The 22,655-nt window shown below is 35.5% G+C and overlaps 1 protein-coding gene and 1 pseudogene across 7 annotated transcripts; one reads left to right on the plus strand and one right to left on the minus strand.

The window, feature by feature from the left end:
- Positions 1-1,013: 1,013 nt before the first annotated feature.
- Positions 1,014-3,366, minus strand: LOC123923487 (annotated as a pseudogene).
- A 166-nt stretch (positions 3,367-3,532) lies between these two features.
- Positions 3,533-22,407, plus strand: LOC123923488. 7 transcript variants are annotated; one of them, XM_045976173.1, is made up of 9 exons: positions 4,164-4,453; positions 4,630-4,700; positions 5,532-5,594; positions 10,367-10,437; positions 11,269-11,331; positions 14,928-17,937; positions 18,062-18,211; positions 19,839-20,077; positions 21,564-22,407. In XM_045976173.1, the coding sequence occupies exons 6-9, from the start codon at positions 15,968-15,970 to the stop codon at positions 22,265-22,267; spliced, it is 3,063 nt and encodes a 1,020-aa protein (XP_045832129.1). In that variant the 5' UTR covers positions 4,164-4,453; positions 4,630-4,700; positions 5,532-5,594; positions 10,367-10,437; positions 11,269-11,331; positions 14,928-15,967; the 3' UTR covers positions 22,268-22,407. The 7 variants fall into 7 exon arrangements, 4 of the variants coding, with proteins under 4 accessions (XP_045832131.1, XP_045832129.1, XP_045832132.1 ...); XM_045976176.1 differs by having other exon boundaries at positions 18,065-18,211; XM_045976174.1 differs by lacking the exons at positions 4,164-4,453; positions 4,630-4,700; positions 5,532-5,594 and adding an exon at positions 7,741-10,190.
- Positions 22,408-22,655: the final 248 nt, after the last annotated feature.

The raw sequence follows: 22,655 nt of genomic DNA on the forward strand, positions 1-22,655 counted from the left end.
CATGAAATGGCAAAGTTGATGGTGAACACTGGTTTTGAAAAGGAGTGCTATAATGTTTACAGCAGTTGCCGGAGGGAATGGTTGGAGCGCAAAATGAAACAATTATAAGGTTTAGGGAATCTTACTATTGAGGATGTTAACAAGATTTCATGGAATGATCTTAAACACCAGATTAGAAGTTGGATTAAGGCTTCAAAGGTTGCTCTCAAGATATTGTTCCCCACTGAGTGACGACTCTGCGATCTAATATTCAGCGTAGCAGCAGCAAACAGAAGTCGTTCGCCTGATTGGTTATTCACAATCCTTGACGTGTTTGAAATATTGTGGGATCTAATTCCAGAGTTTGAGTCTCTTTTTTGTGATCAGTTCTGTGTGTCGCTAAGGAATGAAATAAACACAACTTTGAAGAAATTGGCAAAAGCAATAGTGGAGATTTTCATGGAGTTGGAAAATGTAATTCGCCAAGATCTAGCAAAAGCGGTTGTTCCCGAGGGCGGGATTCATCCCATTATCCGTTACACGATGAAGTACCTCTGCCTCATTTGTGAATGTCGACCGACGCTAGAGCAGGTGTTTGAAGACCATATATGGACATTTGTTGAGGGAATACCCGAAGCTTGATGATAGTGTGCCGTCCTTTTCTTCTCTTTCACTGCATATGGATCGAATTATGGAGGTATTGGAGAGTAATTTGGTAGCCAAATCTAAAATCTATAAAGACTCTGCTTTGGGCTATGTTTTCTTAATGAATAACAACCAATACATACTTCTCAAAACGAAGAACAAAGATATAAGGAAACTTTTATCGGATGATGTGATTCAAAAACACAAAGCAAATGTTTTGTACAACTACGACCAATATCGGAGAAGCTCATGGCAACAAGTGATGAGATGTGGATATTTATTAGGTGGTGACTGTTTTAGTATTTTCATTGGTGTTCCGCTTATATACGGCACCTTTGTTTTGTAGCCCCTCTTTTACCGGTCTCCGTTTGTGTTGTGCAAAGACCTAGTTTTTATTAATAATATATTTGCGGTTTCAAAAAAATAGGTCATACATATTTTACAATTACGTTCATGACAGCAAAATATTTGTATCTTAAATTCACAACAAATTGCATACACACAAAAAAACCATACATCTTTAGGTTTGTTTTCGCCTACCAGTTGATAAACTGCATCCCTCAAACAAACCTTCAATTCTTGCTTCAATATTATCTGCTTCATACTTAATATATTTGTCAGCATGCTTACCAAGTTCCGGAACACTTCGAAACCTCCCAATGAAGTTTCCATAAGCTGGTAACAAGGTTTTCTTAATGGAAATCCTTATTTCTTCCCTAAGCTGTTCATCAATGACAGACCATGAAGATTGAACCCTGCATATTTCATCAAATAGCATGTTGAATGACTTCAGCTTCTGTTTCATTGACTCAGCTACCTCATTAGGCTGCATTGATCCGTTGCCGTCCAACTTCAAAATGTCCAGCACCTTATTCCATGAGATTCTTTGATAGTTCTCACGGTGTTGCTGAATTTTCGCTGTATATTTTTGGATCACAGCATCCCCTAAAATGGTTTCCAATTTACTATCTTTGGTTTTATGAACCATGTACATGCAGTTATTCATCAAGAATACATAGAACAAAGCTGGGTCCTTGTAGATTTTGGTTCTGGCTTCCAAATTGTTCTCTAATAGCTCCATAATCGAATCCATCTGCATTGATAGCGTAGAAGAAGAATGCATTCTATCCTCAATTTTGGGATATTCCTTCAACAAATGCCCATGGTTTTCTTCAAACACTTTCTCCAGTGTCTGCCATGACTCGCATGCAACACGAAGGTATGTCATCACATAACGGGTAATTCCAAGAAGCCCACAACTGGAAGAGGCCCCCATTGCTGAATCTTGGCGGATCCGATTCTCCAACTCCATGAAAATGCCTCGGATAGCTTCCCCCAGTCTCTTCCAAATTGTGGTCGCTTCATTTTGTAGCAACCCAATTAATATTGATTCAAACTCTGGAATTAGGTCACGCATTGTTTCAAACACATCGAGGACTCTAAACAACGTCTCCGGTGACCGGCTTCCTAAGGCGATAGCATTGGCGAAATTTAGCAGCTGAAGTGTAGATTCTCTGCAAACACATGTGAACGATATATCAGCGGAAGTGGAGAACCCAAAGAAAACCTGATCGCATAATCGCCGCTCAGTGGGGAACAATATCTTGAAAGCCACGTTTGAAGCCTTAATCCATCTTTCAATCTTGTCTCTAAAGTCCCCCCATGACATATTTTGAACTTCCTCTACACTAACCTTTTGAAACCCCAGCTTTGAGAGGCATTCGTCCAAACATCCTCTCCGGCAACTGATATACACATCAGAAAAGTCCATCTCGTATCCAGCTCCAACCATCAGTTTCGCAGTTTTGTGAAGGTTTTCGATTGTTTGTGGTGGTATAGAGTCTATCATGAGATTCAAATTTTCTTTTGGTCTAAGCACTGCTTCGAAATTACGGTCAGAAACTGTCAATTCAGAATCATCACCAAGGTATTCTTTCAACTGCTCCAAAAGCATATCAATAATATTTGAATTTTCTTGCCGAAGCGCAGTCACACAATTACTTAGTTGTTCCAACACACAACTACGAATACTTGCTAGTTGTGGTGAATGCGAATGGACTTCAATAACGACCAGATAGAAGAGAAAACAGAACGAAGAATAATAATTAAATAGCTGAATCCTACTCCAAGAATGCATAACTCTAATTTAATTTTCATGAGTTGCACAATTAGACTTCCGAGGAAGAAGTACATAAGATCAATTTCAAATCCGCACTGAGTTTGTCGCGACAAACTCAGTAACATGATAGAAAAAGCAGCACATGAAAGTAGACTATATGAATCTGGTTTTCCATTCATTACTTTATCGAAGAAAAATGAATAGAGTGAAGTGATTGCTAGTACCAAAAATGCTGCGTGAGCTTTGAACCGAAGACTTGTTGAGTGTTGCCATATCTTTGCAAATAAAATGATGAGGCTGATGATTAAGCTGAAAACACTGTAAAGAAAAATCTTCAACAGATTCCAATCTCCAAAGAGATAGTTGAAGGAAGAGCTTAGACCATAACAGAGCAATCCAACAATGGATGATGCAAAACCCACAAACGTCCACACATTTGGCTGCATCAACCATGTCCCAATTTGATTTAGAATATGCATCATGTTGTCTAAAGTGTATAAGAATTGTTTTCTCAGACAGAATGAGAATAACTTTGGTTATGAGAAGCTCTCTCTATTTCAATTCAGCAGAAATTATGAGGCAATTGGGGACCAAAGTTGTTTATCATCTCTAGGAAAGTTCCAACGATTTTTCCAGTTTTTGACTTACCTCATCTCCAGTCAACTGTTGCATAAATGATGGTCCTACTCCTATTGTCTCTTTTTAAATAAGTTTGACTTAATTGCAATTTTAATCTCCTACATTATTACACTCGTGAAATAATATTCATCGTTTTAAAATTGAAGGAAATAGAAGCATCACTCTCAGTCAACAGATTAATTAATAAATTATATGAGTGGAAAGGTTCAGAGCGATCAAAGGCGTATGAACGAGTTGTGAAGGAAATAGAAGCATGAGCATCACTCTCTCAACCACAAGAAAGGTATTAAAACTTTGACCAAATACATCGTTATCTTTGTAATAAATTAGTCAAGTCATCAAATACTTTATGCGACCGTTTAATATTAGGTGAGGTAATAAATCCAAATTTAGTGTTCTCAAAACTTGAGTTCATAAGGTGTATTATTCAATCATGGTTTGAAATAAAATCAATCGATCACTTGATTTATGATGTTCCGATACAAACTTACTACTTTAAACTTTTTAACATATCCAAATTGCCACATGATAGAAAAACCCTTTTTAATAAACCAATTTGTAACACTGATGAACCTTACAATGTGCTTATCAAATAAAAACCTAGTCTTCTCATCATATTTCCTCCATCCCAACTCCTCGATCATCTTTGGTTATCTTCCAAACACTCAAGTTGCATTGACTTTCATTTATCTTTGCTATCAGAAGTGAAACGCACCGTTTCATTTAAAAAAAATAAATAAATAAATAATAATAAAAATAAAAAAAAAACCACTGAACCCCACCCCACCCATCAATTCTCCACATTTCTAGTTTCTTCTTTCACTTTCTCTACTTCCCCTGTTCCACGTTTTTTCTTTCTTTCTTTCCTTTTCTCTATCTTTCCATTTCATCTCTTCTCATTCCAAGAACAAATATCAACCATACACTTAAAAGGAAGACACTACATCTCTAGTATAAGCTTTCTCATGCTTCCACAAATATTATTGGGTATAATTTTGGGGTTAGGGTTAATGCTTTAAGGAAGGAGATGAATACCCACTCTTGGAAAATTGTTCATTGAGATTCTTTGAGGTATATTTATCAACTTACATTTCAATTAGTGCATATTTAGACATGATTAATGGGTTAGAAATTAATTTCAGAAGTTAGATTATATATATTATAGGATTTCATGGTTATCTATCATTACTAAAGTTCTATAATGAGTTTGTGAATCTAAAGAAAAATATAATATTATTGATACTCAGATATGACGCTGGAAGCTTCACATGCTTCTCAGGAGTGGTGGGAGAGCAAACTGAGTTGATTCGTCATAACAGTGAGTTGATGACAATCATTATCACTTATTTTAACTACCGTTATAAATTATATGTTACTAATTTTCTATGTTAATATTGATTATAAATATTTTTATTGGGAAACACGCCTTTGAAACCGTTTTCGTCATCTTTATTTGTTTACATATGGACTCTAGTTTGATTTCTTATGATATATAAAGTAGCGGATTGAAAATTATGGTTTGATTGTGTTTAATTTTACATAAGTTTGGAACTGTTGTTAAAACATGGTTTTAGTGGAATGTATTTTGAATTCACGGTTTTGACCATTTAGCCGTTAACGAGAATAACGATCTAGGTGCACCTAGTTATATGATATCAAGGAGAAAAGGGCTATCCGTTAGATGGAGCCGCCCCTAAGTGAAAGGCCGCTCTTAGGAGGAAAGGGCTATCAACGAGATGGAGCCGTCTCTTGATCCTATCGTAACGAATTCTTTTTATTTGATTGGAAGAGAATGCGTTTTTGTAATCGATGAGGAAAGGGCTATCCGTTAGATGGAGCCGCCTCTAAGTGAAAGGCCACTCTTAGGAGGAAAGGGCTATCAACGAGATGGAGCCGTCTCTCGATTCTTTCGTAACGAATTATTTTATTTGATTGAATTTCTATATTCTTTTCTTATTTCAATTTTTAAACTCTATAACGAATTGAATCGAATATTATTTATATTACATAGTTATTACTATACAATAATTGTTACAAGCTTCTAAAAATCAAACGCTCGTGCCCTTGTGTGTTTCCCATCTAGTTGGTAGTGGTTGTTATCTCTCACTAAGTCCTTGTGACGTACCCCTTCATCTTCTATTTTTTTCAGATTCAAAGTCAGCTGAGTAGGGGTTTCTAGCAGATATTGAGAGTCGTCGGTATCATTCTTTTGGTAGGCTTCCTTGATGAAATGTTACTTCGTATATGTATATTTGAGTTGATCGAATATCTGCAGCTATCTTGAGTCTAGGAATCTTTCGTGTTGAAATGCATAAATTTAAACGTACATTTTGAAACTGCTGACTTAATGATGTATATGCTGTAAACAGAATTTATTTTGATTTGGAAATATTATATTTATTGTTTGTTAAATTCGGTCATTAGGCTTGCCGGACTAGTATTAGTTCGTGCGCCGGTCACGATTGGAATTGGGTCGTGACAAAGTTGGTATCAGAGCTCGGTTGTAGGTCCTAATAGCTGCAGACATAGAATGAGAATAGATTCTTGCTAGTAAATTGTGAACCGCGGCACCATTTACTCGTAAGAAGCTATTAGCATTCTATGGTGGTCTCACTTGTTGTCCAATCCAATGATCTCTTTTGGTCTTTGATTTGTCTCCCTCTGTCGTCTTGTCCAATATTCGGTCAATTTTCTTTCATTTGGCGAGGATGCCACCCACCACTAGATCTCCACTAGAAGCGAAGTTTGTTCCTTATGGTATACTTCCCAACCTAGTTAAAGAGGTTATGATTCGTACGTTTATGTCGACGGACGTGATTGGTTGTAGTAGTTAGTAGTAGTTAGTGTTGAGGTGCCTAGAGGAAGACGGATATTGCTAAGGGTATTGCAACAACTTATTGTGATTGTTGTTGAGAAGTAGCATGATAATGATAATCTAAGACAAACAAATCTTGATGGGCCACAAGTAGTTAGCCAGGGTGAGTACTAGACGATAACCCCATCTAGAGAGATTGATGTTGATATAGAGAAATTCATGATACTTAAATCCTTACCTTTTCTACGTCTAGTGTGCGTGAGGATCCACTTAAATTCATTGACTATCTAAAGAGGTTATAAAAAGCTTTAGGATGCTCAGATATAAGGGTGGTGAAGTTGACATCATTTAAGTTGGAGGATTTGGTATATGACTTGTTTGATACACTTACATGTACAAATAGGATCATCGACGTTGGCATGGAGTGAGATCTCTTGATTGTATATGGTTCATTTTCTTCTAGGAAGTGTTGGGGATGGATTAGCTCACGATTATGAGAGAGATTTGAACAAACTGAGGATATGTCAATTTCAGAGTAAAAAAAAAAAAAAAACAAAAATCAATTAAAAAATAAAAATAAAATAAATAAAAATAATAAAGAAATCCAACTTCAAACGCTCCACCATTATCATATCTTTCATTTCTTTAACACCACACTCAAACATCATCCTTCTTTCATAGCTATTGTCTATTTCCCTTTCTTTTAACATTTTTATTCTGCAACTTAATTGATCTACCATAGTCTGTGAGAATCATATTTTCTCTCTAAAATTGGCCACTTCTCTTTAATCTCCCGATCGTCACAACAGATATTGGTTTAACGATTAGAGACCAGATCCAAGTCCTTTGTGAGCTTTTCAATTTTGACTAGTCTGAGTTCGTCGTCACCTTCATTGCCATCTTTTACACGATGTATCTCAGTATCTGACCACCGTCACACTCTGTCTAAAATCATATTTTGAGTAGTGACTGCTCGTTTCAGAGAGAGAGAGAGCGAGAGAGAAACGCAATGAGTATTTCAATTCTTGAACCAGCTGTTTCGGTTGCCGGTTACTGCCTTTAGTGAAAAGAGTGATGTGGCATGCTACTATTGGATGTCTTTGAAAGTGAATGTAAAAGGATTGTCCATAGCATTGCTCTTGAATTGTGGTTGAGTCTAATTGTGAAAGTTACAGAGGTTTCGAGCCATATTAGGTAACAAAAGCTTAAGGGTGGTGGTAAACAAGATTCTCGTGAGAAACGAGTCGAATGGTCATATTGTAATTATTATCGTGGTGGTGAAGTTATATTTGGTCATTAGGGACAACAAATATCAGTATCACAAGTGGGATAGTTTTAGTAGACATACTTTTTGGCAGTGCAGAGTCGTAGATTAGATCACGGGGCATATAAAAAAAAAAAAAATCACTTTTCCTTAGAGTAATTTTGATTCTATAGTGGTTGATTTCAATCTGAATTTTTTTACAAAGATGGAAAAAAATTGTGCTTTCAATGTGGTCGAGTATGACATAACATGAGGGATGATTGTTGGCAGATATGACGCAAATATTATCACACTAGTAGCTTTAGTATAGATTAAGATAAGATGTTGAGTATGAATTGGTTGTTCTTCCATCATGTCAGCATAGTCTATTATAACAAGGTAGTGAGAATTAAGATGCTGAGTAATTACTTTCTCCGGCCTTTCGAGGAAAATGTGGTTTGGTACCATATAATTTAATCTCATGTTTAGGAGCTAACAACTTATTTACGGTGGTTGTCAAGGATAATTGGTTCTGATTATGGATATACAAGTGAGTTAAAAATAAAATTTTTAGATTGCCCCATGATAAGAAGATTAAGTTTTCTATAGATTTAGTTCCTAACACTCAACGACATCCATACGTCTAGAACAAATGGTTAGCAAAACTTTAGGTGTTAAGAGAGAAACTACATGATTTTCTCAATAAGATATTTATTAGCCCAACTTCTTTTCCTTGTGAATCCCTGATATTGCTTATAAGGAAGAAAGAAGTTCATGATCCCATTCTTGCTCATTTTACCAAAATAAAGGGGCCTATAATTAAAGAATTACAAGAACTTGTTGAAAGTGGAATTTAATTTTAGCTTGATCATTCAAGGACATTGTTAGACCATGTGTAAATGGTCCCCCCAAAATTTTTTCCATAGTTGATGATATCATGAAGTCTCTGTCAAGGTTTAGACTTGGTCAAGTTGGTAGATAATGCGAGAAACTGTAAGTTACGAACTTCTTAGTTGATTTTACGGTGTTTTGTGGTTGAAGTCTTGATTGTATGTGTCCCAAATATTGGTGATTTAAGAAAAAAAAAATATTAAAGGAGTATCATCATTCTTGTTATACTATTCACTCAGATTCGAATAAAATCTACTAATACTTAAGATAATTATACCGCTGGAAATGGATGAAAGGGGAGATAAAAGATTTTGTGCTTGGTGTGCTAGCAAGTTAAGGTTGATGACCAAAAGCTTTCAACTTTACTTCAACTTGTTGAAATAGGTAAGCTAAAGTGGGAGTGCATTGTCATGGATTTCATTATATTTTTACCACTAACTCAAAAAGTTTATGACTCGGTGTGGGTGATTATAAATTAATTAACGAAGTCTGCACATTCTTTATTTGTTAAGAATACTAATATTCCACCTCAGTATGCTAAGAATAATTTAAACGAGATCGTTTCTTTACATGGTATGTCAATCTCTACTATCTCTAGCAACATGGCTCAGTTGACTGCTCTGTTTTGGAAGTCTATCTGAAATGGGAACCCGTTTTAAATCTTAGTACAATCATTACCCTCGGACTGATGGTCAATCTGTCAAAACTATACAATACATAGAGAATATGTTTCGTGCTTTTGTTGTTAATATTGGAGGAAGTTGATCAATGTTTTTCTATGATATAATTTTCATATAAATAGTTACCAATCTAGTATTAAAGTGGTGCCTTTTGCAACATTGTGTATAGATGATGTATGTTTTCGATAGGATGGTTTGAGGTTGGTTAGTCTAAACTAGTGCGTCTAGAGTTGATTCGAGATATTATTGAAAAGGTTAAGATCATCTAAGAGTGTTTAATGCTAACTCGAAGTAGGAAGAGTCTTACTCCAATCAGAGGTGTCATCCTTAAGGCTTAGGGTGGGAGACCATGTATTCCTACGTGTTTCACCAATGTAGGGTGTATTGTGGTTTGACAAAAAATGGGAAAATTGGTTCAAGGTTCATTGGAATGAAATTTTGGCAGAAATTCAAACTTCTAGCTTATCGTTTAGCCCTTCGACCATATCTCTCGACAGTCCATGTGATCTTTATATTTCTATGCTCTAGAAATACCTTTATGACCCTTTCATGTGATTAGTCATGAAAATGTGCAGCTAGACTAGGATTTTCTTATGTCGAACCATTTGACAACTATAATATATAGATAAGAAAGTGATATATATGTTTATGATCAAAGGGTATCGTTTAAGTAAATATTCTACGACAGAGATTGTTTAACGAGATAATAGCTTGAGAACCCAGATAAGTCATGTGTGACAAGTATCCACGCTTATTTGAGAATCAAGGTTAGTAGTATAAATTCGAGGACGAATTTTTTTAAGGGGGGAAGATTGAAACGCACCGTTTCATTTAAAAAAAATAAATAAATAAATAATAATAAAAATAAAAAAAAAACCACTGAACCCCACCCCACCCATCAATTCTCCACATTTCTAGTTTCTTCTTTCACTTTCTCTACTTCCCCTGTTCCACGTTTTTTCTTTCTTTCTTTCCTTTTCTCTATCTTTCCATTTCATCTCTTCTCATTCCAAGAACAAATATCAACCATACACTTAAAAGGAAGACACTACATCTCTAGTATAAGCTTTCTCATGCTTCCACAAATATTATTGGGTATAATTTTGGGGTTAGGGTTAATGCTTTAAGGAAGGAGATGAATACCCACTCTTGGAAAATTGTTCATTGAGATTCTTTGAGGTATATTTATCAACTTACATTTCAATTAGTGCATATTTAGACATGATTAATGGGTTAGAAATTAATTTCAGAAGTTAGATTATATATATTATAGGATTTCATGGTTATCTATCATTACTAAAGTTCTATAATGAGTTTGTGAATCTAAAGAAAAATATAATATTATTGATACTCAGATATGACGCTGGAAGCTTCACATGCTTCTCAGGAGTGGTGGGAGAGCAAACTGAGTTGATTCGTCATAACAGTGAGTTGATGACAATCATTATCACTTATTTTAACTACCGTTATAAATTATATGTTACTAATTTTCTATGTTAATATTGATTATAAATATTTTTATTGGGAAACACGCCTTTGAAACCGTTTTCGTCATCTTTATTTGTTTACATATGGACTCTAGTTTGATTTCTTATGATATATAAAGTAGCGGATTGAAAATTATGGTTTGATTGTGTTTAATTTTACATAAGTTTGGAACTGTTGTTAAAACATGGTTTTAGTGGAATGTATTTTGAATTCACGGTTTTGACCATTTAGCCGTTAACGAGAATAACGATCTAGGTGCACCTAGTTATATGATATCAAGGAGAAAAGGGCTATCCGTTAGATGGAGCCGCCCCTAAGTGAAAGGCCGCTCTTAGGAGGAAAGGGCTATCAACGAGATGGAGCCGTCTCTTGATCCTATCGTAACGAATTCTTTTTATTTGATTGGAAGAGAATGCGTTTTTGTAATCGATGAGGAAAGGGCTATCCGTTAGATGGAGCCGCCTCTAAGTGAAAGGCCACTCTTAGGAGGAAAGGGCTATCAACGAGATGGAGCCGTCTCTCGATTCTTTCGTAACGAATTATTTTATTTGATTGAATTTCTATATTCTTTTCTTATTTCAATTTTTAAACTCTATAACGAATTGAATCGAATATTATTTATATTACATAGTTATTACTATACAATAATTGTTACAAGCTTCTAAAAATCAAACGCTCGTGCCCTTGTGTGTTTCCCATCTAGTTGGTAGTGGTTGTTATCTCTCACTAAGTCCTTGTGACTTACCCCTTCATCTTCTATTTTTTTCAGATTCAAAGTCAGCTGAGTAGGGGTTTCTAGCAGATATTGAGAGTCGTCGGTATCATTCTTTTGGTAGGCTTCCTTGATGAAATGTTACTTCGTATATGTATATTTGAGTTGATCGAATATCTGCAGCTATCTTGAGTCTAGGAATCTTTCGTGTTGAAATGCATAAATTTAAACGTACATTTTGAAACTGCTGACTTAATGATGTATATGCTGTAAACAGAATTTATTTTGATTTGGAAATATTATATTTATTGTTTGTTAAATTCGGTCATTAGGCTTGCCGGACTAGTATTAGTTCGTGCGCCGGTCACGATTGGAATTGGGTCGTGACAAGAAGCTTGCACACCAACTTAATAAGTATGTCGTTGCATTAAATTGCAGTAGGAATATGGAACCGGAGACAAAGATAAGAACAATAGTACTGATCTCTCCTGCACCACACACGTAGGAAGCCTAGATAAAATGCCACGGAAAGACGGGTTTACCTGGAGAAAATATGTCAAGCAAGAGATACTTCGCGTCAAATACCCGAGGTTATAGGAAATTATGTAATTAATCTTGCTTCCGGAAACATGACACACTACTACATACCCACTGATGTGATAATTTCACAGCGGTTAATGAAACACATAGACGTGATAATCAACATTTCAGTATTTCACAGCGGTTATTGTTTTTTTTTTTTATCCCTTAAACATACAAATTAATAGCCACATAACAAAAATAGAAATTAAATACGGCTCCAATATAACATCAAAATATGTACCAATGATAGCAAGTACCTAGCTGCGGATGTGGCCAATTTAGCAGGTTATGTGCAACTTCATTTGTTAGTCTCCACACAAACTCTATACTTGACTCTACAAAAACATTTGAAAAGATAGTTTTACATTGCTCGATAATGGCTCCGAACTCTGTGACGTCATATATGGAAGAACACAAGTTGTCCACTACCCTCTTCGAATAAGCTCGAAGAATACTTGATTGTATTGAGCATGTGTTGGCACCCGAAACTAAACAATTTTTGCAGCACGACAAATAATATTAAGACTTCCCTTTTCTTAATGAATGCCAAAGTAGTTATTTTTGCTTACAAGTGATGAGTAATGATTCATGTTAAGATTTCCATGGTTTGGAGAAAATGGAGAAAACTTTAGAAAGTCTTCAAGATAGTAAAAATCATAATGATTCATATTTGATAAAAGATGATGAAAATGATACAATGGTGACTCTTATATAGAGCAATTTAGGGGTTAACTAACTAACCACTTAATAACAAACTTTAACAAATTAATATAAACTCTAATTAACTAATAGTAGCTACTAGCTAATCACCATTATTCTTAACATCCCCCCTCAAACTCAACATTGGAAAATTTTCCAATTTTCCAATTTGAGGTTGAATTACAATTATTCTCAAACTTATTGTGTGAAAAATGCAATCTAAAATTGCATTGCAGCAAATAACATGAGACCCAAGTCCAGTAGGAATCCAAGCATGCGATCCAGGACTCAAACAAGGAAAGAATCCAAGCTTCCTCCTTCTCTGAAACCAAAAAAAATGGTGCAGGCCTTCAGCTAGAACAAAAAAGCTACCAAAGAGCTCAAGTACTACCACATGTGAATGAACAAATAGCCAATTCTTATCAGAACCAATTCAATTGAAACCTCAAGATCAGATGCAATTCAACCCTTCAAACAGAAGCAAGTACACAAGCAGTGGCAGTAAATAACCAATCACAAAATCTGATCCTTCTCTAATGTGAAAACCAGCTAATTTTGCATATGACAGAATCCAAAAGTGTTCTTAAATCTTCACATTTGTAGACTAATCAGAAGCAAACACGAGGCACTAAACTATCCATATGTGTCAATACCATTGATGTAGAGAATCATGAGCAAAATCCAACAATGTATGAAATTCATCCTCAAACCATGTATATCAAATGACTGAAACCAGCAGAGCATGATCTCCAAATGCAATAACAATACCAATAATTGCAACACTAATAACTCTTAGAATTGTAGCAGCCAACACATAATCCAAAATTGTCTTCAACATCAGAAAGTCACAAAAAATAAGCCAAGACTTCATCAAAACATGTATGAATTTGCAAAACTCAATAACTATGCAACTAAAGCCATAAGCAACCAATTATCAAACAAAGAATATTAGCTCCAAACAAGACAACAAGTCACTACTAGATACTCTCAACACTTTGTAACCAAAGCTTCCAAACCATGCCACTATACTGATAAAGCTTTCAATATTCCATAAAACATATTAGCTCAAGAATCGTCATCTAGACTCCACCAAGTTGCAATAGTGAACCTGGATTCAAAAAGGACTTTACACAAACACCATTTGTTCTTGGTGCATCAAATCAATAGTTGACCAAAAACAGAGATTCATTGATTGCCACCGGGATCAAAGACAGTGATCACATAATCTGTTTTGCCATCGTTGTGAAATTGAGATTCACAGCTACGAATTTCTCCATAATCATCGAGAACCTTCGCAAAGGAAAGAGGCTTGACGATCACGCCGCCGGGATCGAAAACAGTTTCGACGGCGACAATAGCGGCTGTGCTGAAAAATAACCTAAACAGAGACTGGAACGGTGGATCTATGATAACATAACTATCGCATTCTTGAGCCGAAGCCATTACATCAACATTCAAAGCCAAAACAGAATTTTCAAATCTATAATCGCAGAAATTGATTGAGGAAATGGTGATGCGATTGGAAACACTGATATCAACATTGTGATTTTGTACTTGACTCACCAGATTTTTCAATGCATCCGTGACAAGATCCAACGCTTGATTTTGTGTAGTTTCAAATCGGGGAAGTGGAATTGCAGAATTTGTAGTCTTTATCAACTCTTCTTTGATCTCTAATTCTTGATCTGAAGGTGATGATACAGAATCATGATGTTCTAATTGGTTCAAGAAACAAGGTATCTCCCCAATCTTGATTATGTATCCTTCGATTCTTGGTTTAACAGATTTAATCGGTTTGATCGGAACAATTTCAGAATGAAAATTACCAAACCTGATAGATGAAACAAGAACAGAGGTAGATGATGATGAAATCTCCCCCTCTGCCTCTGGAATTGAATCAGTCAAACGTTCTTGAACATGAATTGAAGATTCTTGTGGTGATTTTCGAAGTGGTGGAAGTGGCGAGAATTTCTTCTCCATCTTCGATTTCTTCCACAAGTGACAAAAAATGGAGTGAACCATTAGAAATGAAGGTGGATCAAAAAGTACAGTGTAAATTTCTTTGTGATAAGCAATGGAGGAGTTCTCCGGTACTGGAATAATGGCGGAAGCGGGACGGATTCTCGGTGATCGAAACCGAGGCGATGATACCATGTTAAGATTTCCATGGTTTGGAGAAAATGGAGAAAACTTTAGAAAGTCTTCAAGATAGTAAAAATCATAATGATTCATATTTGATAAAAGATGATGAAAATGATACAATGGTGACTCTTATATAGAGCAATTTAAGGGTTAACTAACTAACCACCTAATAACAAACTTTAACAAATTAATATAAACTCTAACTAACTAATAGTAGCTACTAGCTAATCACCATTATTCTTAACAATTCATATTTGCTATAACCACGGCTTGAAATGTTTCTTTTGTTTCAGGAGTTACTATAGGTGCAGCCACATGAAATTAGATGCTTGTCGAGCCAAGAAGAAAGTACAACAACTTCGTGACAATCCAAACGTTTTTGAAGTAACATACAATGGTGCACATTCCTGCCGTATCTCCTTGACAATACCATCATTATTTTTAGCAGCGCAAAGGATTTCAAAGGATATGACTCCAACCACCATGCCGGCACCAACTTCATATTTAGAGTGGCTTTCACAAGAGAAAGAAGATGATGTCAAAGTTATTTAGTATAAAAAGATATGACATTTCCCTTGGTTTGGAAAACTATTTAAAATTTATTGTGTTCACATTAACATCTATATAAACACAATTTCTCTCCAAAAATCCCCTTAGCTTTTTCAAGAAACCAGTTCTTCCCTGTTTACATTCCTGCGTTTTCACCTTTTCTGTTTAGGGTTCTTTCATATTAGCCTCTCCTTACCTCCACCAATCTTGTTAAATAAATAAAATACTAAATGAATAATCTAACTAACAATAAGAACCTCCATTCAAAACTACAGTTAGTAGTAGTAGTACTACTAGATGAAATTTTAATGACTCTTTTGTTGAGTTTTAAGACTTATTATTTTTTAGAACTGTTGAGTTTTACGATTTAAATCCAATTTATCAAAGTGAAAATATGAACATTTGATCATTACAGTGAAAATATGAACATTTGATCTTTAGTTAAGGACTGTAATCTGTGTCTAACGGCTGTGTACTCATCCAAAAAGAGTTAGCATCTCAACTTATTGTCCACTTATCTTTCATTCAATTACAACTATCTTGAATTTATATACAAAATTATTTCATAAAAAAACAATATTAATTGAAATACATGAAAGTTTGTACGCTTAACAAAATTAAGAAATACGGACTAGAGTGAACATGTGGAGAGAATTGATGGAAAACTTATCTCAAGAAAATATCTAAATTATTAGAGTTGCTGATATGATAAATAGCTTTGGTCCATTCATTTCCTCGAAATTTCAGTTGACTTAGAAATAGCTTCTCACACCCGAATTCAAAAATGGATGGTCTCAACTCTCAATCTCAGTCTCACACAGTCCGAAAACAATTCTTATACACTGTGGACAACATGATGCATATTCTAAATCAAATTGGGAGATGGTTGATGCAGCCAAATTTGTGGAGATTTATAGGCTTCGCGTCAGCTGTTGTTGGACTGCTCTGTTATGCTCTAAGCTCTTCCTTCAACTATCTCTTTGGAGAATGGAATTTGCTGAAAATATTTCTTTATAGTGTTTTCAGTTTCATCATATGCTTGGTGATTTTATTTGCAAAATTATTTCAACATTCGAGAAGTCTCCGGTTCAAAGCTCACACAGCATTTTTGGTATTGACAATCACCTCTGTTTATTCCTTTTTCTTCGATAAAGTGATGAATGGGAAACCAGATGCATATAGTTTAATTTCATGTGCTGCTTTTTCTATCATGTCATTGAGTTTGTCGAGGCAAACTCAATGCGGATTTGAAATTGATCTTCTCTATTTCTTCCTCGGATGTCTAATTGTGCAACTCATGAAGATTAAATTGCAGTTATTCATTCTTGGAGCAGGTTTCAGCTACTCTCTTATTATTCTCCGTTCTTTTTTCTCTTCTATTGATGCTAGAGGACATAATCAATACTCTCAATTCCAAGATGGAAACTCGGTGGTTCTTCATATTGATTCACTACAACTAGCTAATACTGATATTGCTTGTGCTAGAAGTAGAAATAACATCGATTCACCACCATTGGTGATCACTACTGATATTAGTAGTGTGATGGAACAACTCTGGACTTTTGTGAAGGCGCTTCAACAAGAAAATTTAAATCTCATTCAGATGGTTATGGATCATGTAAAAAACTATTGTGAACAACACTCTCCATTGGTGGCGACCGATCCTAACTTCATGATGGATGCGCTGAAGCCAGAAACAATCAAAGGCCTGGAGGAAACAGCGAAGGTTATGGTGAGCGCTGGGTTTGAGAAGGATTTTTCTGATGTGTACAACAGTTGCCGGAGGGAATGCTTGGACAAATGCCTAATGCATAGATTATTCATGTTAAAGAAACTCAGCAGCGAGGACATTCACGATATGCCATGGATGGATCTCGAAGACGAGATTAAAATATGGATTAGAGCTTTCAATGTCACCCTTAAGATACTTTTCCCAGGTGAGCGACAACTCTGTGATCGTGTCTTCTCCGGGTTCGCATCTGCAGCTGATTTCTCCTTCATTGAGATTTGCAGGGAATCCATCGTTCAACTTCTAAATTTTGCAGATTCTATTGCAGCCGGAAGTCATTCTCCAGAATGTTTGTTTAACATCATCGAGGTGTTTGAAACATTGCGTGACCTAATTCCAGAATTTGAGTCCTTATTTTGTGATCAGTACAGTGTGTCTCTAAAGAATGAAGCAATTACTATATGGAAGAAACTTGGGAAAGCAATTAGAAGTATTTTCATGGAGTTGGAGTATTTGCTTGACCAAAACTTGACGACGGGGACATATCTCAGCAGTGGTCTTCACCCGATTACTCAACATGTGGTGAACTATCTCCGTGTAGTTTCCCAATCACGGAAAACACTAGAGCAAGTTTTTGACGATTCCTCACTTTCTGGGAAGATTATTAATATTATGGATATATTGGAGAGTAATTTAAAAGCAAAGGCAAAATGCTACGAGGATCCTTCTTTAGGCTATATTTTCTTGATGAATAACAACACTTATATAATTCAGATGACCAAAGATAATGAACTAGGAATCCTTTTAGGGGATGAATGGTTCCAAAAACACACTCTGAAAATTTGGCACTACCATGAACAATATCAGATAACTTTGGGCACTATGCCCCCCACTTTAGTGCAAGATTTTTTCCCATTATTGTACATCAAACAACAGATAAAAGGTGTACGAAGGATCGAAGGATCAAAGGCGTACGAAGGAAATGTGCAGGAAATAGAAGCATTACTCTCTCAGCTACCAAAAAGGTATTAAAAAACTTTGACCAAATACATCTTACTATAGCTTATGTTCGTAATAAACATATTATTATATTTAAAATCAGAAGCTTGCACACTGACCTGATAAGTGTGTTTTCGCATTAAATTGTAGTAGGAAAATGGAACCGGAGATAGAGATAAGAACAATAGTACTGATCTCTCCTGCACCACACGTTGAAAGCATAGAAAAAATGCCACCGAAAGACGGGTTTATCTGGAAAAAATATGGAAAGAAAGAGATACCTGACGTCAAATACCCGAGGTACGTATAAGGAATTATGTAATTAATCTTGCTTCTGGAAACATGACAAACTACTACATACCCACCGTTGTGATAATTTCACACGGTTAATGAAACCCATAGATGTGATAAGTTGCATTTTACAATTGTCATTACATACTAACCAATGCGATAACCAACATTTCGCATCAAATATCTCTACCAACCGATGTGAAATCTATTTTTATTTTTTATTTTATCCCATAAACTTACAAATTAACAGCCACATAACAACAATAGAAATTTGTCAACAATAGAAATTAAATACGGCTCCAATAACATAAAAATTAATATGTCAGAAAAACTAATATCATAGTTTATACTACATTAATGATAACAAGTACTCCGCTAGTTACTGTACTAATGTATGCTATGGAAACATCACAACATCTAGTTAAAAAATAGAAAAACTACAAAAACATACCCAAATCATGGAATCAAATCCATACCATTAGCCTTAATAAAATCACACCATCAAATTCCTTGCACAAAATCATATCAAGCAGACCAAGCCAGCAAACAGCTCGCAAACACTTTATGGCGCGCCCAAATGCCCAATACAATAAACTAAAAATCTAAGATTTATCAGCTAGCATTAAACTCAGAAAAACAAGTTGCCCAACGTAGACGAGCGTCATATAAATCCTCGTTTGTGAATGGTGTTTTTTAATTGAATATCTACAAATTAAATTATACAATATATAAGTAAGTTAGATCATAACAATAAACTATCATTCACTAACGTCAAATGCACTTAGATGAGATGATGCAAGTCTCTTTTAACATAACCAATGTCCTGGATTCGACCCTTGGTTTGAGCAGACAACAACGTTAGGAGGTCGTCTCTACCAGTCCAAAGCACACGAAATACCCTGAAGCAAGCCAACAAAGATACAATAGTACAAATAAAAACTGCTAGCAGTAAAAAAAAAAAAAAAACTGCACTACTATAGCAGAGTCAAAAACCTGAAGCTACGACCAACTGCACAACCTGAGGCAGCTAGCTCATCTGTTTCGGTGCAGCAGCAGAATGATAATGTTAGATGGAAGGAACCATGTTTGGCGAGGCTTAATTGTAACATCGATTCCTTGTTTAACTCTCTTGGTATTAAATTTGGGCTCGGTATGTATAATAGGGATGAGCTTGGTATACTTTTGTTTTGGCTAACTGAACGGTTTAGCCCTATTTGTGAGGTTGCTTTTAATTTGGCTCATAATTGGCTTCATGAGTTACAAATGGGACTGGTAGTCTTTGAGCTTATTCGAAGAGGGTGGGGGATAACTTCTGTTCTTCCAAATATGATGTCACAGAGTTCGGAGCCATTATCAAACAATGTAAAACTATCTTTTCAAATGTTTTTATAAAGTCAAATGTAGAGTTTATGTGGAGACAAACAAATGAGGTTGCATCTGCATCTAGCTTCCCAAATTCAGATTGTATTGAGCACTTGTTGGCACCCAAACATAACAATTATTTGCAGCACGACATATAATATTAATACTTCCTTTTCTTAATGAATGCCAAAGTACGTGGTTATTTTTTCTTACACATGATGAGTAATGATTCATATTTCCTATAACCACAATTGAAACATTTCTTTTCTTTTAGGAGTTACTATAGGTGCAGCCACATGAATTTAGATGCCTGTCAAGCCAAGAAGAAAGTACAACAACTTGGTGACAATCCAAACGTTTTTGAAGTAACATACAATGGTGCACATTCCTGCCGTATGTCCTTGACAATACCATCATTATTTTTACCAGCACGAAGGATCTCAAAGGATATGACTCAAACCACCATGCCGGCATCAACTTCATATTCTGAGTGGCTTTCATCGGGCACGCCAGGTGAGCAACAAACTTGTATAACATAGTAATCTTAGACGTTTTTCTAATTAGAATGAGTATAAGGATGAAGGATGGGTACACATCAGTGACCTTGTATATATAGGCATATATTCCTCGACCATATATGAAGATACCCAACCTGCAGTCTATTGCAACCAATGAACATAAAAAAATTAAAAGGTGAACCTGAAAAATAATTCGATTTCCCTAAACCTTGAACTTGTATGATGCAAAGGTAGTAACAAACTACAAAGCATCAATCAAAACTTTATTCCAGTTTTGATTTCAAAATTAATTCGTAGAGTATAATAAAGGATATAACTTAACCCTTAGCTCGTTTAGTGGATGGGGTGACAGAGTTAAGAAATTGAATGACTAAGAGATCGAGGATTCAAATTCCACTTTCAGCATAATACTAACACAGCGGATACGTATTACCCTACAATGCCTTAGGAACTGTCCAACAAGTTCTTACCTTAGGAATAGTTCAACCAGTTCTTAACATAAATGTTGCCAAACGAGTGTTTAAATTGTAGTAAGATGCATTGGCTGACGCAAGGTTTTTGAATGTTTCCTTGAACATTAGTGCAGAACGGTTAACGGTATATTAATGCAAAATAAAGCCCAAAAAACTCAATTTATTATAATGATAATTGCAATGTAATCAATATAAGTTACTAAGTTTCCATCATGGCTCATGACAATCTATGATGCACGGGCACTTCTCAGATTAGCTGTGCCCCGTGTCGGACAAGTGTAAGTGTCGGACACTGACATTTATGATTATACTTAATTATATAATTTTCTCCTATATTATATATGTAAGAATTCAAAGTCATTTTCAAGTTCAGATAACATCTTATCAGTGCGATGATAGATTGAAACATGTTGTGCACAAATAGTAACAGAAGGTAATAATAACGAAATTGCAAACAATAAGAACACAAGAAGTTTGATAACGGAGTTCCCCTTAGGTACGTCTCCGGCTGCAGAATTCGCTACAGCTCGTTTCTATTAGATGAAAGAATGAATTAGGGTTTCAGTGTTACAAGCGGTATATATAATAATAATATAATAATGAATTAGGGTTTCGCTCCGCTAGCTCAGCTCCTTGGCCGCCCCCAGCCTCTTCCTGATGCATATATGAACCATATGAACCATACTCAACAAAACACACATCATAAAAAGAAAAGAGTGCAGCACCCAGAAGGAGCCATCATAGATCAAACAACAAATTTATATTTTATTTTTTTAGGCTCTAAAGTTGATATGCCGGAGGCATCCAACCGAATGTTGATTTTAAGTCTCACTTAAACTTGAGCCATCATAGATCAAACAACAAATTTATCTTTTATTTTTTGGTCTCTAAATTGGATATGGAGGAGGCATCCAACCCAATGTTGATTTTAATCCTCACTTAAGCTCGAGTCTGAACCCAATGTTTCAAGAATATGAGTCACACACTCACACTAATTGAATTCTACAGCCAAATACATAAACTCTATCCCAACGGCCAAGCTAGCTGCTCCGGAAGACGGTGGGCATCATCCTATGACGGACAATGTCGTGGACTCTCTTATTTCTGATATCAGATCACAGCAGATCTATGCTGTTAATGGAGACGAAGAATTTTCACCAGAAACGGACAGGACAATGGAACTGTTAGAGAGCATATTGGCATCGATGTCCGAAAAATATGTGGACGCGTCTTTGCGTCATTTCTTCATGATGAATAATTGGAGATTCTTAGAAATGACACCTATAGGAATGCAACTGAATGCAATATTCGGCAATGTTTGGTTCCAAAGAAACAGAACAAAAGTCCAACAAAAACTTGAACTCTATAAAAGAGACTCATGGGATAAGGTGTTGGAATGTTTAAAGTTGGATATAAATGACTCCACGGAAATTAATTTTGCGACAGATTTGATGAAAGAAAAGCTCAATTTGTTTAACATGAAATTTACAGAAACATGTAGTGTTCAGTGCAGATGGTCTGTTCATGATGAGAAGCTAAGGGAAGAAATAATTGAATCTCTCAAAAATACCTTGTTGCCAGCATATGGAACCTTCATTGGGAAGTTTCAGGATTTTCTTAAAAACAAAGCTTACAAGTATATTGAGTATGGAATGTTTGATATTCAAGATGTACTTGATAGTTTGTTTCTTGGAAACAAGAAAGACGTATGAATCATTTGGTTCGGTTTCTATTTTATTTTGTCATTTTTTTCTTAATCTTTCGATGAAGTTGTTTTGGTTTTGTAATGTTATTTGGCATTGATGTACTTTGTGAGAGTGTTTCTTAGATTTTATAGAAACATCTTATAATATGTATATAAGTTATTTTCAATTTATTTCCATTTGCGACAGCATCAACGAAATTCAGCAAATGAATGATGAACTCCAACATTCTCATTATGGTAGATTTCTTCCATTATAATCAAAATGATGCAAATTTCATCCAAGTACAAGACTTTCAGCTAAGAAAATTTCATCTAATTTTGTTTGATCAATACTCAATAGTATCTATTTTGTTTTCAATAATGTACCCTCCCATAATTAATATCAGTCGTCAGTC

The sequence above is a fragment of the Trifolium pratense genome, linkage group LG4 (assembly GCF_020283565.1).
Source record: "Trifolium pratense cultivar HEN17-A07 linkage group LG4, ARS_RC_1.1, whole genome shotgun sequence".
Lineage (NCBI taxonomy): Eukaryota > Viridiplantae > Streptophyta > Magnoliopsida > Fabales > Fabaceae > Trifolium > Trifolium pratense.

What these genes read in the sequence shown, in the direction of transcription:
- LOC123923488 (XM_045976175.1), top strand. Translation starts at nt 15,968, where the DNA reads ATGGATGGTCTCAACTCTCAATCTCAGTCTCACACAGTCCGAAAACAA. An exon ending in CTCTCTCAGCTACCAAAAAG is followed by an intron (nt 17,938 to 18,061) that starts GTATTAAAAAAC and finishes ATTAAATTGTAG; the next exon opens with TAGGAAAATGGAACCGGAGA. An exon ending in GCTTTCATCGGGCACGCCAG is followed by an intron (nt 20,078 to 21,563) that starts GTGAGCAACAAA and finishes TGAATTCTACAG; the next exon opens with CCAAATACATAAACTCTATC.